The 19,533-nt window shown below is 36.1% G+C and overlaps 1 protein-coding gene across 3 annotated transcripts in view; it reads right to left on the reverse strand.

Moving 5' to 3' along the window:
• Positions 1-16,255, reverse strand: part of CDH18 (cadherin 18) — a 356,371-nt gene extending 340,116 nt beyond the window's left edge. For all 3 annotated transcript variants that reach the window (XM_032136147.2, XM_032136153.2, XM_032136152.2), the window contains exon 1: positions 15,967-16,255. In XM_032136147.2, coding sequence (XP_031992038.1) covers positions 15,967-16,194 — 228 coding nt within the window. In that variant the 5' untranslated portion in view covers positions 16,195-16,255. The remainder of the gene's footprint in view (positions 1-15,966) is intronic.
• Between the last annotated feature and the right edge of the window lie 3,278 nt (positions 16,256-19,533).

Genomic DNA, 19,533 nt, shown 5'->3' on the forward strand with positions numbered 1-19,533 from the left:
CCACTTCTGTGTGAACTCAGCCAAAGGACACAACCTTCTGTTGTCTTAGAAAACACCCAGATGACAGAGTGGGTGACCCCATCCAACCCTGCAACTGGTAGCTGGGTGGGCAACACTTGCTAGAGCTTCTGGCCCAGTGGTCCTTGCATCTATATGGATTCAACCAGTGGGTACAGTGGGTGCAACCTTCTATTGTCCCAGAAAGCACCTGGACAGCAAGGCAGATAATTACACCCATCCCTGGCACTGGTAACCAGGTGGGAAGCACCTGCTAGACCTTTTGACCCAGTGGTTTTACTTTTTTGTGAACTCAGCTAGAATGCACAGCTTCTGGTTGTCCCAGGAAGCACCCAGATAGCAGGGCAGGTGACCTCACCCACCCCTGCCACTGGTAGCCAGGTAGACAGTGCTTGCTAGAGTTTCCAGTCCAGCATTCCCACTTCTGTGTAAACTCAGCAACTGGGCACAGGCTCCTGTTGTCCCAGGAAGCATCCAGATGGCAGGGTGGGTGACTCAACCCACCCTTGCCTCTTGGAGCCAGGCAAGCAATGCCAGCTACAGCTTTCAGCACACTGGTCTTCTTTCTGCTTGTATTTGCCAAGGGACACAGCCTCCTGTTGCCTCAAAAACACACAGACAGCAGGATGGGTAATTCTACCCGTTCCTGCCTCTCAAAGCTAGATGGGCTACACCCACTAGAGCTTCCAGCCCAGTAGTCCCACTTCTGCCTGAACCCTGCAGGCAGATGCAACCCCATGTTCCCCTGGGAAGCACTGGACAGCAGATTAGGGCTGACACCGCAAGGATACAGCCTGTCTGCCAACTGTTGCCCCTGTCTGCGAGAGCTGCATAGACCAGAACACCTAACAAAAGAAAGATGGACACAGAGACAGTAATTGGAAGGAGTACGTTCAAGACCCAGGGGCAAACTAGATTCAGAGTTTGTCAATAGAACCCACCTTATACAATAATCAAACTCTCAAGGGCATCAAAGAAGATAAAAGCAAACAAAATTTATCCAAAGAACAGCAACTTCAAAGATTGAAAGAACAATAGCCAACACAGATGAGAAAAAAACTAGCACAAGAACTCTAGCAACTCAAAAAGCCAGAGTGTCTTCTTGCTTCAAATGACCATGGTAGTTTTCGGCAAGAGTTCTTAACCAGGAGGAAATAGCTGAAATGTCAGAAATGCAATTTAGAACATGGATAGGAGGAATGAAGATCATCAATGTTCAGGAGAAAGTTGAAACCCACTCCAAGGAATCAAAGGAATATAATAAAATGATACTGGAGATAAAAGATGAAATGGCCATTTTAAGAAAGAACCAAATGGAACTAACAGAGCTGAAAAACTCCAAGAATCTCATAATACAATCCCAAGTATTAACAGCAAAATTGGCCAAGCTGAGGAAATAATCTCAGAGCTCAAAGACTGGTTCTCTGAAGTAACAGGCATGAAAAAAAAGAAAAAGCAATATAAGAAAAATGAACAAAACCTCCAAGAAATATGAGATTATGTAAAGAGACCAAATCTATGACTCAGTGGCTTGCTGAAAGAGGGGAAGAGAAATCAAGCAACTTGGAAAACAGATTTGAAGATATTATCCACAGAAACTTCCCCAACCTTGCTAAGGAGCCCAACACTCAAATCCAAGAAAGGCAGAGAATCCCTGTGTGGTACTATAAAGATGACCATTCCCTAAGACACAGTCATCAGATTCTCCAAGTTTGAAATGAAAGAAAAAATGTTAAAGGCAACCAGAAAGAAGAGGCAGGTCACCTACAAAGGGAAACTCATCAGGCTAACAGTGAACCTTTCAGCAGAAATCCTACAGGCCAGAAGTGACTGGGTGACTATATTTAGCATTCTTAAAGAAAAGAAATTACAACCAAGAATTTCATATCCAGCCAATCTAAGCTTCATAAGCAAAAGAGAAATAAGGCTCTTTTCAGACAAGCAAATGCTTAGAGAATTTATTACCACCAGACTTGCCTTACAGGAGGTCCTTATGGGAATGCCATGGATGGAAGGGAAATACCATTACCAGCCAGAACAAAACCACACTAAGTGCGTAGATCACTGACACTATAAAGCAACTACACAATCAAATCTGCATAATAACCAGCTAACAACAAAATGACAGGATGAAACCTGCACATATCGATATTAACCTCGAATGTAAATGGGCTGAATGCCCTAGTTAAAAGGCACAGAGTGGTAAGTGGGATGAAGAAACAGACTCAACTCCATGCAGTCAAGAAGTGACCCTTCTCACATGCAATGATACCCATAGGCTGAAAGTAAAGGGATGGAGAAAAATCTACCAAGAAAATGGCAAACAGAAAAAAAAGTGAGGGTTGTTATTCTAATTTCAGACAAAACAGACTTTAAACCAATGAACAAAAAAGGCAAAAAGAAAAAGCATTAGGTGATTGGAAAGGGTTCAGTTCAACAAGCAGACTTAACTATCTTAAATATAAATACACCAACCCAGGAGGTCCCAAGTTCATAAAGTTCTTAAAAATTTACAAAGAGAATTAGATAATACCACAGTAATAGTAGGAGACTTCAGCACCACACTGACAATATCAGACAAGTTATCAAGGCAAAAAAAAAACCCAAAAAAACGGTTAAAATACTTGGGACCCAAACTTGACATTTGACCAAATGAGTTTAACAAATATCTACAGAACTCTCCACCCCCCTGAAAAACAGATTGTAAATTCTTCTCATCTACAAATGACACAAACTGTAAAATCGCCCACACAATAAAAAATAAAACAACCCTAAGCAAATTCAAGAATGCTGAAATCATACCAAACACAGTCTTGGATCATTGCACAATAAAAATAGAAATCAATACTAAGAAAATTGCTCAAAATCATACAAAGATGTGGAAAGTAAACAGGCTATTCCTGAATGACTTTTGAGTAAACAATGAAATTAAGTCAGAATCAAGAAATTGTTTGATGTTCATGAGAAAAAAGATACACCATACTAGAATATCTGGGATACATCTAAAGCAGTATTAAGAGAGAAGTTTATAGTACTAAGTGCCCACTTCAAAACGTTAGAAAGATATCAAATTAAGAATCTGACACAGAAATAAGAGCAAACCAACTACAAAGCTTGCAGAAGATAAGAAATAACCCAAAACAGAGCTGAACTGAAGGAAGCTGATATGTGACACACCATACAAAACATCAGCATATCCAGAAGTTGGTTCTTTGGAAGAATAAATTACATTGATAGACTTCTAGCTAGACTAATAAAGTAAAAAAGAGAAAAGATCCATATAAACACAATTAGAAATTACAAAGGGTACATTCCCAATGACCCCACAGAAATACAAAAAACCCTCAGAAACTACTATGAACACCTCCATGCACACAAACTAGACAACCTAAAAGAAATGAATAAATTCCTGGAAATATACAACCTCCTAAATTTGAACCAGAAAGAAACTGAATCCCTGAATACAATAATAATGGAATCTGAAATTGAATCAGTAATAAGAGTCTTACCAACCAGAAAAACTCCATGACCACACAGACTCACAACTGAAAAGATGTATAAGGAAGAGTTCGTACCATTCCTATAGAAACTATTTGAAAAAAACTGAGGAGGATGGACTTCTCCCTAACTCAGTCTATGAGGCCAGCATCATCCTGATACAAAAATCTGTCAGATACACAACAACAACAACACTGCAGGCCAATATTCTTGATAAATTTATATTCAGAAACTTTTTATATTCAAAAAATACTAGCAAACCAAATCCAGCAGCACATCAAGAAGCTATTCCACCATGATCAAGTAGGCTTTATGGCTGGGATGCAAAATTGGTTCAACATTGCAAATCAATAAGTGTGATTCATCACAGAAACAGAAGTAAATACAAAACCAAATGATCATCTCGATAGATGCAGAAGAGGTTTCTGGTAAAATACAACATCCTTCATGTTAAAGAAACCTCAACAAACTAGGCACTGAAGGAACTTACTTCAAAATAACAGGAGCCAGCTGGGTGCTGTGGCTCATGCCTGTAACCCCAGTCCTTTGGGAGGCCAAGGCGGGAGGATCACTTAAGGTCAGGAGTTCGAGACCAGCCTGGCCAACATGGTGAAACCCTGTCTCTACTAAAAATACAAAAATTAGCTGGGTGTGGTGGCATGTGCCTGTAATCCCAGCTACTCAGCAGGCTGAGACAGAAGAATCACTTGAACCCAGGAGATGGAATTTGCAGTGAGTAGAGATCATGCCACTGCATTCTAGCCTAGGTGACACAGTAAGACTCCCTCTCAAAAAAAAAATAATTAATTAATAAGTAAATAACAGGAGCCATCTATGAAAAACCCATAGTGATCAACATACTGAATGAGCAAAAGCTGGAAGTATTCCCCTTCAGAAACAGACCAAAACAAAGATGACCACTCACACCACTGCTGTTCAATATAGTACTGGAAGTCCTAGCCAGAGCATTCGGGCAAGAGAAATAAATAAAAACCATCCAAATAGAAAGAGAGGACGTCAAACTATTTCTCTTTGCAAACGATATAATCCTATACCTAGAAAACTCTATAGTCTTTGCCTACAAGCTCCTACGTCTGATAAAAACTTAAGCAAAATCTCAGGATGAAAAATCATTGTACAAAAATCAGTGGCACTTATATACAAGAACAATGTCTAAGCTAAGAGCCAAAACAATAATGCAATTTCATTCAAAATAGTCACAAAAATAATAAATTTTATAGGAATACACCTAATCAGGGAGGTGAAAGGTATTGGCAATGAGAATTTCAAAACAATATTCAAAGAAATCAGAGATGACATAAACAAATGGAAAAATATTCCATGCTCATGGATAGGAATACTTAATATTGTTAAAATGGCCATACTGCCCAAAGCAGTTTACAGATTCAATGCTATTGCTATCAAACTGTCAATTTCATTCTTCACAGAATTTGCAAAAACTATCTGAAAATTCATATGAAACCAAAAAAGAGCTTGAATAGCTTGATGCAGGCATCATGTCACTCAACTTCAAACTATACTACAAGGCTATAGTAACCAAAACAACATGGTACAAGTACAAAAAAATGGACAAAAAGATCAACGCAACAGAATAGAGAGGCCAGAAATAAAGCCACATACCTACCACCATCTGACCTTTGACAAAGTTGACAAAAAACAAGCAATGGGGAAAAGGCTGACTATTCAATAAATAGTGCTAGGATAATGGTATAGCCATATGAAGAAGGTTGAAGTTAGACTCCTTCCTTACATCATTTACAACAATGAACTTAAGATGAATTAAGGATTTGAATATAAAATCTAAAGCTATAAAAACCCTGGAAGATGACCTAAGGAATATCATTCTGGATATAGGTCCCAGCAAAGATTTTATGATGAAGCTGCCAAAAGCAATTGCAACTAAACAAAAAATGACAAATGGGACCTAGTTAAACTAAAGTGCTTCAGCACAGCAAAAGAAACTATCAACAGAGTTAACAGACAACTTATGCAATGGGAGAAAATATTTTGAAACTATGCATCACACAAAGGTTTAATATCCAGAATCTATATGAAAACTAAACAAATTAGAAAGAAAAAACATCAAAGAACTCCATTAAAAAGTGGGCAAAAGACATAGACATTTTTCAAAAGAAGACATACACCCAGCCAACAAGCATATGAAAAAACACACAACATCACTAATCGTTAGATAAATGCCAATTAAAACCACAATTTGATACCATCTTACTACAGTCAGAATAGCTATTACTAAAGTCAAGAAATAAAAAATGATGACAAGGTCATGAAGTAAAGGGAGAACTTATACACTGCTTATGGGAATGTAAATAAGTTTAGTCATTGTGGAAATCAGTGTGGCAATTTTTCTAAAAACTTAAAGCAGAGGTACCATTTCACCCAGCAATCCAAGTATTGGGTATATGCCCAAGGGAATATAAATCATCCTACCATAAACACACATATATGCATATGTTTATCACTGCACCGTTAACAATAGCAAAGTTATGAAATCAATCTAAATGCCCATTAACAGTAGCCTGGATAAAGACAATGTGGCATATATACACCATGGAATACTACACAGCCTTGAAAATGTAGGAGATCACGTCCTTTTAAGGAACATGGATAGAGGTGGAGGTCATAACCTGACACAAACTAATGCAGGAAGAGAAAACCAAATACTGCATGTTTTCATTTATAAGTGGTAGCTAAACTTTGAGTACATATAAACACAAAGAAGGGAACAACAGATACTGGAGTCTTTGTGAGAGTGAAGGGTGAAAGGAGGATGAGGATTGAAAAAGTACCTATCAGGTACTATGCTTATTACCTGGGTAATGAAATAATCTGTACACTAAAGCCATGTGACACACAATTTACCTATATAACAAACCTAAAATAAAAATTAAAAATAAAAAATAAAATCAGAGCAGGACTGAATGAAATTAAGAACCAAAATCTATACAAAGAATCAACAAATCCAAATGTTACTTCTTTGAAAGGATAAACAAAATTGATAGATCACTAGCTAGATTAAGAAAGAAAAAAGGAGAGATGATCCAAAGAAGCACAAGTAGAGATGGCAAAGGTGACATTACAACTGATCCCACAGAAATGCTAAAGATCCTCAGAGACTATTATGAACAGCTTTATGGAAATAAAATAGAAAATCAATGGGAAAATGATAAATTCTTGGAAATACAACCTCCCAAGAAATTTTAATCCCAAACAGACCAATAATAAGTCCCAAAATTGAGTCAGTAATTAAAAACCGATCAACCAAAAACAGTCGTGGGCCAGATGGATTCACAGCCAAATTCTAGTAGATGTATAAAGAGCTTTGAGCTACCAATTTTACAAAAATTATCCCAAAAGATCAAAGAGGAGACACTTCTTGCTAGCTCATTTTACTATGCCAGCATTATCCAGATATGAACATACGGCAAAGAAATAATGAAAAAAAAAAACTACAGGCCAAAGCCCTGATGAACCTACATGCAAAAATCCTTTACAAAATACTAGTAAACTACATCCAGCCCCACATCAAAAAGTTAACTCACCACACTCAAGTAAGCTTTATTCCTAAGATGCAAGATTGGTTCAACATACACAAATCCATAAATATGATTCAGTACATGAATAGAATTCAAAGCAAAAGAGATACGATTATTTCAATAGACACAAGACAAGCTTTTGATAAAATCCAAAATCTCTCATGATAAAAACACTCATGAAACTAAGTCTTCAGGGAATACACCTCAAAATAATAAAGAGTCGGCTATGACAAACCCATAGCCAATGTCTTACTGAACAGACAAAAGGTGTTCAGTAAGCTTTTGACCTGGAACAAGACAGGGCTACCCACTCTCACCACTGCTATTCAATATAGTATTATAATTCCTAGCAGAAAAATCAGCCAAGAGAAAGAAATAAAAGGCATCCAAGTAGGAAAAGAAGTCAAACCATCTCTCTTCAATAATCATATGATTGTATACCAAGAAAATCTAAAGATTATACCAAAAAGTGCCTACCATTGATGAATGGCTTCAGTTAAGTTTTGAGATACACAATCAGTGTACAAAAGGCAGTAGTATTTCTGGATACCAATAATGTTCAAGCTGAAAATCAAAACAACAAAATAATCCCATTTGCAATGGCTGCAATAAAAATAATGAAAAGCACAGAGAAACATCTAATGAATGAGTGAATGACCTCTACAAGGGTAACTACAAAACACTGCTGAAGGAAATCAGATATGATGCAAAATAAATGGGAAAACATTTCATGTTCATGGATTTAAAGAATTATTATCATTAAAGTGGCCATACTACTCCCAAGCAAGCTACAGATTTAACATAAATTGTTTAAAGTCACCAATGTTATTTTTCACAGAATTAGAAAAAAACTACTAGACAATGTATGTGGAACAACAATAACAAAAAAGGCCCAAATAGCCAAAGCAATTCTTAGCAAAAAGAGCAACACCCAAGGCATCACATTACTCAACTTCATTCTATGCTATACTACAAAGCTACAGTAACTAAAACAGCATGGTAATGGTACAACAACAGAAACATAGGCTAATGGAACAGAATGCAAAACACAAAAATAGAGCCACACACTCATAACCACCTGATCTTTGACAAAGTCAACAAAAACAATCGATGGGGAAAGGATTCCCTATTTAATAAATGGTGCTGGGATACTTTGCAATCTACATGCACAAGAAGAAAATTGAACCCCTATCTCTTCTCATATATGAAAACTACCTCAAGATGAAGTAAAGAATTAAATGCAAGACTTCAAACTACACAAATCCTAGAAGAAAACCATAGACATGTCTTTCTTGACATAAGCCTTGGCAAATGATTTATGGCTAAGTACTGAAAAGCAATCACAAAACAAAACAAAAATTGGCAAGTAACATCTGGTCATAATAAAGAGCTTCTGCAAAACAAAAGAAACTATCAACAGAGTAAAGAGACAAACTATAGAATGGAAGAAAATTTTTGCAAACTGCATCCCACAAAAGTATAATATCTAGAGTCTGTAAGGAACATAAAAGAAAAACCAAAAACAATCCCATTAAAAATGGGACATAAACAGACACTTCTCAAAAGAAGACATATAAATAGCCAACAAGCATGTTAAAAATATTTATCACCACTAATTATCAGAGAAATGCAAATCAAAACCACAATAAGATACCATCTCACACTAGTCAGAATGGCTATCATTAAAAAGTTAAAAAATAATAGATGCTAGCAGGACTGTGGAGAAAAGGGAACACATACACTCTTGGTGGGAATGTAAATTAGTTCATCCACCATGGAAAGCAGGTTAGAGATTTCTCAAAGAACTAGAAATAGAACTACTGTTCCAACTATCCAACCCACTAATGGATATATACCCCCTCCCCCAAAATAAATTGTTCTAACAAAAAGACAAATACACCCGTATGTTCATTGCAGCACTATTCACAGTAGCAAAGATACGGATTCAACAACTTAGGTGTCCCTCAATGGTGGATTAAATAAAGAAAATGTGATAAATATGCATCATGAAATACTACACAGCCATAAAAAAGAACAAAATCATGTCCTTTGCAGCAATGTGGATACAACTGGAAGCCATTATCCCAAGTGAGCTAACACAGAAACAGAAATTCAAATATGTATTCTGACTTGTAAGTGGAAGCCGAACACAAGGTATTCATGGATATAAAGATACAAACATTAGACAGAGGACTACAAGAGGGGGTGAAGTAGAAAGGCGAGGAAGGGTTGAAAAACTCCCTATTGATTACTGTGCTTACTACCTGGGTAATGGGTTTGATCACACCCCAAACCTCAGCATCACACAATATACACATGTAACAAAAATGCACATGTGCCCTTTGAATCTAAAATAAAGGTAGAAATTTTTTCAAGTCTACTTAATATTATTTTATAATGTAAAATATATAACTATAGATACAAAAATTTCAATCAAGTTCAAAGATAATTTGGAACAATCTTACCTAATTCATCAATTAAAAAACATTCTTTTAATACCAGAACTGCATTTTATGAGTATTATTTTATGTCTGTTGACAAAATGTTTGCTGGCATTTCTGTGACAGGGAGGAATAGAAAAGATACTTTTCAGCTTTTTGGAGTTATCCCTTCTCATGTTCACAGTAATCACAATAATTCTATTTTTTATACAAGAGTGCTATGAAATTTCTTTTGGCGTTTTTGTCATGAAGTCTTAACACATGCCTATGTCCTGTATGGTATTGCTTAGGTTTTCTTCTAAGGTTTTTATGGTTTAGGGTTTTATATTTAAGTCTTTAGTCCATCTTGAGTTAATGTTTGTATAAGGTGTAAGGAAGGGGTCCGGTTTCAGTTTCCTGCATATGTCTGGCCAGTTTTCCCAGCATCATTTACTGAATAGGAGATCTTTTCACTATTGCTTGTTTTTGTCAGGTTTGTGGAAGATCAGATGGTTGCAGATGTGTGGTGTTATTTCTGAGGTCTCTGTTCTGCTCCATTGCTCTATATATTTTGGTACCAGCACCCTGCTGTTTTGGTTACTGTAGGCTTGTAGTATACTTTGAAGTCAGGTAATGTGATGCCTCTAGCTTTGTTCTTTTTGCTTAGGATTCTCTTGGCTATACAGGGTCTTCTTTGATTCCATATGCAATTTAAAATAGTTTTTTTCTAATTTTGTGAAGAATGTCAATGGTAGTTTGATGGGAATAGCATTGAATCTATAAATTACTTTGCGCAATATGGCGATTTTCATGATATTGATTCTTCCTATCCATGAGGATGGAATGTTTTTTCATTTGTTTGTGTCCTCTCTTATTTTCTTGAGCAGTGGTTTGTAGTTCTCCTTGAGGAGGTCCTTCACATGCCTTGTTAGCTGTATTCCTAGGTATTTTATTCCCTTTGTAGCAATCGTGAATGGGAGTTCATTCATGGCTCTCTCCTTGCCTATTGTTGGTGTAAAGGAATGCTTGTGATTTTTGCACATTGATTTTGTATCCTGAGAGTTTGCTGAAGTTGCTTACCAGCTTAAGGAAATTTTGGGCTTAGATGATGGGGTTTTCTAAATGTAAGATCACGTCATCTGCAAACAGAGACAACTTCAATTCCACTCTTCCTATTTGAATACCCTTTATTTCTTTCTCTTGCGTGATTGCCCTGGCCAGAACTTCCAATACTATTTTGAATAGGAGTGGTGAGAGAGGTCATCATTGTCTTGTATTAGTTTTCAAAGGAAATATTTCCAGCTTTTGCTCATTCTGTATGATATTGGATGTGGGTTTGTCATGAATAGCTCTTATTATTTTGATATATGTTCCATCAATACCTAGTTTATTGAGAGTTTTTAACATGAACGGATGTTAAATTTTATCAAAGGCCTTTTCTCCATCTATTGAGATAATTATGTGGTGTTTGTCTTTGGTTCTGTTTATGTGATGGATTACATTTATTGATTTGCATATGTTGAACCAGCCTTGCATCCCAGAGATGAAGCTAACTTGATCTGGGTGAGTAAGTTTTTTGATGTGCTGCTGGATTCAGTTTGTCAGCATTTTACTGAGGATTTTCTCATTGATGTCCATCGGAATATTGGCCTGAAGATTTTGTTGTTGTTGTTGTGTCTCTTCCTGGTTTTGGTATCAGGATGATGCTGGCTTCATAAAATGAGTTAGGGAGGAGTCCCTCCTTTTCAATTGCTTGGAATAGTTTCAGAAGGAATGGTACCAGCTCCTTTTTATATTTCTGGTAGAATTCAGCTGTGAATCTATCTGGTCTTGGGATTTTTTTTTTTATTATTATTTGTAGGCTATTAGTTACTGACTCAATTTCAGAGCTTGTTTTTGGTCTATTCAGGGACTTAACTTATTCCTGGCTTAGTCTTAGTAGGGTGTATACATCCAGGAATTTATCCATTTCTTTTAGATTTTCTAGTTTACTAGCATGGAGGTGTTTATAGTATTCTCTGATGGTAGTTTGTATTTCTGCGGGGACAGTGGTGATATCTCCTTTATCATTTTTTATTATATCCATTTGATTCTTCTCTCTCTTCTTCTTTATTAGTCTATCTAACAGTCTATTTATTTTGTTAATTTTTTCAAAAAAAAAACAGCTCCTGGATTCATTGCTTTTTTTTTGGAGGGTTTTTATGCCCCTATCTCCTTCAGTTCTTCTTTGATCTTAGTTATTTCTTGTCTTCTGCTAGCTTCTGGATTAGTTTGTTCTTGCCTCTTTAGTTCTTTAAATTGTGATGTTAGAGGGTCGATTTGAGATCTTTCTAGCTTTCTGATATGTGCATTTAGTGCTATAAATTTCCCTCTTAACACTGCTTTAGCTGTGTCCCAGAGATTCTGGTGTGTTGTCTCATGGTTCTCATTGGTTTCAAATAACTTCTTGATTTCTGCCTTAATTTCGTTACTTACCCAGGAGTCATTCAGGAGCAGGTTGCATGAAATTGAAATTGCATGATTTTGAGTGAGTTTTTTAATTCTGTGTTCTAATTTGATTGCAGTAGATGCTGGCAAGGCCTTAGAGAAACAGGAACACGTTTACATCGTTGATGGGAATATAAATTGGTTCAACCATTGTGGAAAACAGTGTGGGAATTCCTCAAGGATCTACAATTAGAAATACCAGTTGACCCAGCAATCTCATTACTGGATATATACCCAAAGGACTATAAATCATTCTACTATAAAGACACATGCACATATATGTTAATTGCAGCACTATTTACAATAGCAAAGACATGGAACCAACCCAAATGCCTATCAATAATAGACTAAATTAAGAAAATGTGGTACATGTACACCATGGAAGAGTATGCAGCCATAAAAAGGAATGAGATCATGTCCTTTGCAGGGACATGGATGAAGCTGAAAGCCATCATCCTCAGCAAACTAACACAGGAACAGAAAACCAAACACCACATGTTCTCACTCGCAAGTGGGAGTTGAACATTGAGAACACATGGACACAGAGAGGGAAAAAACACACACCAGGGCCTGTTGGGGGTGAGGGTGAGGGGAGGGAACTTAGAAGACAGGTCAATAGGTGCAGCAAACCACCATGGCACAACCCTGCATGTTCTGCACATGTATCCCGTTTTTGTTTGTTTCTTTGTTTCTTTGTTTTTGTTTTTTTAGAAGAAATAAAAAAGAGTACTATGAAAATAATTGGTTCACTATGAATGTATTTATAAATGTGAGGTTAAATTAATTTTCTAAGCAAGTTAAAATAATGGCACAGAAGGGAATTATTTTAAGCATATAGTAATTGCTGAGCTTTGCAGTTTTTAGTTTTTAATTTTTAGTTAAGCATTTATGTTACAGGGGGTGTGTAGGAGAAAAAAAATCTGTACAATTAAGTTAGAATTGCCCATAAAGGCAAATTAGAATAAAGTAGAAAGACTATGAGTGAGGTGTCCCTGGGTCAGATGAAGAATAAGAGGACACACTTTCATGTTTGACCTTTTGTACCTGTGCATTTGTCCATCCATACTACAGACAACAGAATAGACAACAGTTTCACAGAACCTCCACAAACCTGAATAGTATCACAAACCTCCATCACCTCCTGATACGTGAGGAGCTCTCAACCATATGTTCATTGGCACCATATGTTCATTCGATTCCAGAAAGATTGTTTAGAACTGATCTTCCTGTTGAGGCTTCATCTTTTACTAAAACTAGGTGAGCCTGAAAAACAAGTTGTCTGAATTTCCCTCCCTTTTCCAGAAAGTTTTTTTTTTGTTTCTTAGTTAGATTAAAATTTTAAGAAATATCCATCGTAAAATATTTTAAATAATAAAATAGTTTTCCTCTTGGTTTATTCCAAAAAGGGCAATTTTAATGATTCTTTTCTTGTGCTAATTTCAAGGATGGAAAGGATATAGAAAAAGGATTTTGACTGAACTAATTTACACTCCCAAAAACAGTGGAAAAGTGTTCCTATTTCTCCACATCCTCTCCAGCATCTGTTGTTTCCTAACTTTTTAATGACCACCATTCTACCTGGCGTTAGATGGTATTTCACTGTGTTTTTTATTTGCATTTCTCTAATGTCCAGTGATGATGTGCTTTTCTTCATGTGTTTGTTGGCTGCATAAATTTCTTCTTTTGAGCAGTGTCTGTTCATATCCTTTACCTACTTTTTGAAGGAAGTGTTTGTTTTTTTCTGGCAAATTTGTTTAAGTTCTTTGTAGATTCTGGATATTAACCCTTTGTCAGATGGATAGATGGCAAACATTTTCTCCCATTCTGTAGGTTGCCTGTTCACTCTGATGATAGATTCTTTTGCTGTGCAGAGGCTCGTTAATTTAATTAGATTTCATTTGTCAATTTTGGCTTTTATTGCCATTGCTTTTGGTGTTTTAGTCATGAAGTCTTTGCCCATGCCTACATCCTGAATGTTATTGCATAGGTTTTCTTCCAGGGTTTTTATGGTTATAGGTCTTACGTTTAAGTCTTTAATCCATCTTGAGTTAATTTTTGTATAAGGTGTAAGGCGATTCCTCAAGGATCTAGAACCAGAAATACCATTTGACCCAGCAATCCCATTACTGGGTATATACCCAAAGGATTATAAATCATTCTACTATAAAGACACTTGCACACCTATGTTTATTGTAGCACTGTTCACAATAGCAAAGATTTGGAACCATCCCAAATGCCCACAATGATAAACTGGATAAATAAAATGTGACCCATTTATACCATGGAATACTATGCAGCCATAAAAAAGGATGGGTTCATGTCCTTTGCAAGGACATGGATGAAGCTGGAAACCATCATTTGCAGCAAACTAACACAGAAACAGAAAACCAAACACCACATGTTCTCACTCATAAGTGGGGTTGAACAATGAGAACGCATGGACACAGAGTGGGAAAAAACACACACCAGGGCCTGTCTGGGGTCAGGGGCTAGGGGAGGAATAGCATTAAGAGAAATACCTAATGTAGATGACGGGTTGATGGGTGCAGCAAACCACCATGGCACGTGTATACCTATGTAACAAACCTGCATGTTCTGCACATGTATCCCAGAACGTAAATTTTTTTTTTTAAAAAAAGGATTTTGAGGTTCATAACCCAGACAAATTTCTACTAATCTATTATGCTTTGATGTTATTACATTTTAAAAAATTTATTTTATGAAATACTTGGTAGGGAAAAAAAGCATACAATGAAGACAGTTCTTCTGTCTCATTTTAATATGCATATTCGAATATGATACAATTGTTTTAGATCTTTTTTTATGTTCTATATTCTGACTCCACAGCTCCTGCCTTGTATAGAAAATGCAGCTGTAACCCAGTCCCTGTTGGACAAGGGGTGGAACAGATGGCTTGTGATCCAGTACTGCCTACACATTAGGGAAGCACCACAGCTTAGATGGAATACTATTTTTTTTAGTACTAACAGTGCTAAAGTGAGAATAAATCATCAATCGGGAGATAGAAGCCACTGAGCCGGCAGTCATGGATATTCTACTGCTGTGCTTGCTGTTTCTCCCATAGGTTCTGAGCAAACTGAAGTGTGGCTACTTCCAAAGACCAGTAATTAATCAGAAGAAGGCCTCTCCAATACCCACTTCGTTCTCAATCCTAGAGCCTAGATGACACATGCTTAAACTCTCCCATGTTACTGACCACACAATTTCCTGAACAGTTTGATCAGCCATTAAATTTTCTTGTCTGCATTTTTGAGAGAAAGGGAACTTGACCTGAAATTACTGATCATTTTGTTAACTTCATTCTATGGTGATATTTTTTCAAAGCCCATATATCCAGTGCACACTTAATCTATATTAAAAGATTTCAATGTTTTTATGAAAATTAACTTTGGGGTTGGAAAAATATTCATATGATTTTAAACGCTAACTTAAGAGTATATCTCTAAAAATTAATAGAGAATATTAGATATTTTCTAATATTTAATTATGATATTAGAAAATATGTGTGATGTTTTCGTGTCTTCTTTTTAGCCACATGTGCAGGAGCAATATATGAAAATAGCAGTAAATATCAGTGTGCCAATAAGTGACATGTGAATTTCAATATACCTTCAAGGTAATAAAGAAAAAATTACTTACTTAATTGTGTGTTCCATTAAGTCTTTCCAATTTACAAGACAGAACAGAAAAAGTAATACGCTTGTTATGAATATGCAGTCTTGTATGTACGGGCCAATGTTTAGAGAGGTATAATATGATGAATAATGTTTTCTTTTTACAATTATTATTTTGAGCTCTCTAGTATAAGTAGTAGTTTCTATAGCATAATTCACTCTATAACATAATTTTCTTCATTTGTCTATCTCTTCAAATATTTCTCCAACATCAGCTCATCTTACCCCACAGTTTCTAGGATAGAAAAAACAGCAAAATAAACAAAAACTTACCTTTCCAACATACTGAGGATCTGGTCCCATATGTTCTTCTAAAACAAAGAACTGATTCCATACCCATCCCCTTTTGGGACGATGGTGGACTTCGGTTTCACCTTCAATGTGTTTGGTTTGGTTTCTCATCACCTTGATGGAGCTGTGGTGAGCAGTTCCATAACACCTCTGCACAAAACAGAGACACACTAGGACTGGACAGATGCAAGATGTGCTCGTAACTTTCATTGTAAGATAACTTTCCAGTTCACAGTTTTCCTTCCTTTCCTTGTCAGCTGTAAATGCTTAGTGAGCATTCAAGAGAGAAGCCAGAGCATCTTTAGGAAGGACAGTCCAAAGTAAATTGTTTAGCATGTCCATGATTTAACTGCCCATCAGGGAAAGGTCAGATCATATTTACATTCTGAACCACTTGGAAAATCAAAGCTGTAGTTGTCTGATTCCAACTCTTCACAGTAGTTGAACACAAGCAACCATTTTCAACCTAATGGAAAGAGAAAATTATATGTGTTACAAAACATGTTTTTTTTAACTATTTGCTCTGAATACAAATGATACTATTTTGCAATGTGATACTGATAGGCAAAGAACATATGCAAAATCTTTAGGACACATCCACAAACCTATACACCTATATGTCTACATGCATTTTTACATAAACCTTCCTGTCTATACCATTAATTTTCAATTACAAATATATGTATAATTCTTGTATTTGTTAGACATAATACAAATTTGTTATATATACTACACATTAATTACCTACTGTATAAGACTCATCAAATTTTGGCAAAATATCCCAAGGGCTGAAAAATTGTCACAGACCATAAAAGCAATCAAATAGGTATTTAAAGTGCTCAATAAGTAAAATGGAAGAAAATAAAAGATCAAAGAAAAAGGTGGCTAAAAAAAAATGAATGCAACTTAAAATTACTCCAGGTTTGGGGAACAGATTGGCAGAGTTGAGTGTGAGTGACAATGTCAATTGGCTGAATTATAGATTGTGTAAATTTTGATAGGTCCTGCATATCTACCTGGGGTACGGACTTCACACACAGACAAGGCAGATTTTCAAGTTTGGGAATTACATTACTAGGCTTGATTTCTAGTACACATAATTCTAGCAATTATCTAAAGACAGGATTAAAGAAAGAAAAAAAATTAGCGGTAAATAAACAGAGGAAAAATGTTTCGATTTTTAAAATAAAAAAAGTTGAAGGCCAGGTGGGGTGGCTCACGCCTGTAATCCCAGCACTTTGGGAGGTCGAGGTGGGCAGATCACGGGGCCAGGAGATCAAGACCATCCTGGCTAGTACAGTGAAACCAGTCTCTAGTAAAAATGCAAAAAAAAAAAAATTAGCTGGGTGTGGTGGCGGTCACCTGTAGTCCCAGCTACTCAGGAGGCTGAGGCAGGAGAATGGCATGAACCTGGGAGGTGGAGCTTGCAGTGAGCCGAGATCTGAGATCACGCCACTGCACTCCAGCCTGGGAGACAGAGTGGGACTCTGTCTCAAAAAAAAAGAGAAGAAAAAAAAAAAACACGTTGAAGACGTGGGTGTAGGTTATACTATGATTGGGCAACAAAGTAAAACATGAAAAATATTTCTGAAAAACTAATGACAGGATACGGGAGAGACAAGAATGACTGAAATTTGGGCTGGGTGTGGTAGCTCACGACTGTAATCCAAGCACTTGGGAAGGTTGAGGCAGGCAGATCACTTGAGGTCAGGAGTTTGAGGCCAGCCTGGCCAACATGGTGAAATCCTGTGACTACTAAAAATACAAAACTAGGTGGGCGTGGTGGTGCACGCCTGTAATCTCAGCTATTCGAGATGCTGAGGCAGGAGAATCTCTTGAACCCAGGAGGTGGGCGTTGCAGTGAGCAGTGAGCAGAGATCATGCCATCGTACTCCAGCCTGGGCAACAAGAATGAAACTCCATCTCAAAAAATACAATAAAATAAAAAGAATGACTGAAATTATAAGCTTATTTAAAGAATATAAATTTTGCATCAAGTTTTGCTGTAGTATTATATATATATGCTTGAATATATGTTTAGGAAGATTACATTGATTCAAGAATATGGATATTTCATTTAGTAAAAAATATTATAAACCACTTTCTCATTGCATGCAATTCATCCTTGCAAATCAGCACAAGCTGAAATGTAGATCTGAATAAATAACAAATTGACATGACAGTATAATTAATTTATAATACTGAATACAAATAATTGGTTACAGCATGATTCTCTTACACAGTTGAGGAAAGATGCTACACAGATTTGGTCACAAAGGAAAAAAGTCACATGAGACTCAACAGCAGGGCATTTTTCTCTGAGTATTTCTCTCCTTAAATGAGGGTTAATAATAGTGCTTACTTCACCATTGTGCAACAATTGTGTGGGATTAGAATAATTGGAATTTCATTTTTATCATTTGACAAATATAAAATTTATGTTTTCAAATGTTTTCTGAAAGCAAAGGTATCCTTCCCTCTGGTTTAAATCAAAACAACTTCAAAACTCTCCTAAAATATGAGAGAGCAATACTATTCTAGCTCCAAAATGGCAAGAGCATTGGAAAGGCAGTCAGAAATCACAGGTTTTATTTTTTGATAGTTTACTTACTATATGAATTTATGTGAACCATCTCTTTTTTTCAGTCTCACTGCCCTCATTTATTAAAATTTGTGACTGGAATAACTGTATTTAATATTCTTTCCAACATTTGTAGTAAAGTATTTGAATAAATTTATGTTAAACTTTTTATTTCCCAAGAGATTCTTATTTTCAAATCATGAATTTCAAAAAAAAAAGGAAACTTTATCTAGCTTTTCTTCTTAGAAGCCAAGTTGTTGAAGACATAGAAGGTGTTGTTATTTTAATACTTTCACACCATTTGGTGTGATTTTCAAATAAAATTAACATCATTGCCCTTCATGCTAAGTTGTTTAACAAAGCATAATTTATGAGTACAAGGTGAAGATAGTGGCTTTTGTAATGCATTACAGATATGTAAAACGAGTGTTTTCTTTACAGTACTGATTGTGAGTTACTCCAAAAATATATAAATGCATTTTGATCTACATGTTTCATATGTTTATGAATCTCTATTATGACAATTATAAAAAGAGATACATACTGTGCTATAGAATAAAAGAACAAATGTAAACATCACTACAGTACTTATGGAGATAATTTTATTTGCTACATAATAAGAGGACAAAAGTCCAAATATAAAATTTTTCTGCATTACTGCAAGAAATTCATCTCTGCATAGATTAGAAAAAATTGAAATGCAAATAATAATAAAATAAACCACTGATTGAGACCAATACAATAGAAATATATGGTAGACATTTTCCATTTTATGACTGAGCAGTGTTCAAAGACCCTTCTGCTTTCATGGACCATTCCAATATGTGAATTCTGATAAATTGAGCCCTAACTTTCACCACTAATCACTTAGGCACTGATATGGTCTGGCTCTGTGTCCCCACCTAACTCTCATCTTGAATTGTAATCTGAATTGTAATCCCCATTTTGGGAAAGGGACCTCATGGGAG

The sequence above is a fragment of the Hylobates moloch genome, unplaced genomic scaffold, assembly GCF_009828535.3.
Source record: "Hylobates moloch isolate HMO894 unplaced genomic scaffold, HMol_V3 SCAFFOLD_17, whole genome shotgun sequence".
Lineage (NCBI taxonomy): Eukaryota > Metazoa > Chordata > Mammalia > Primates > Hylobatidae > Hylobates > Hylobates moloch.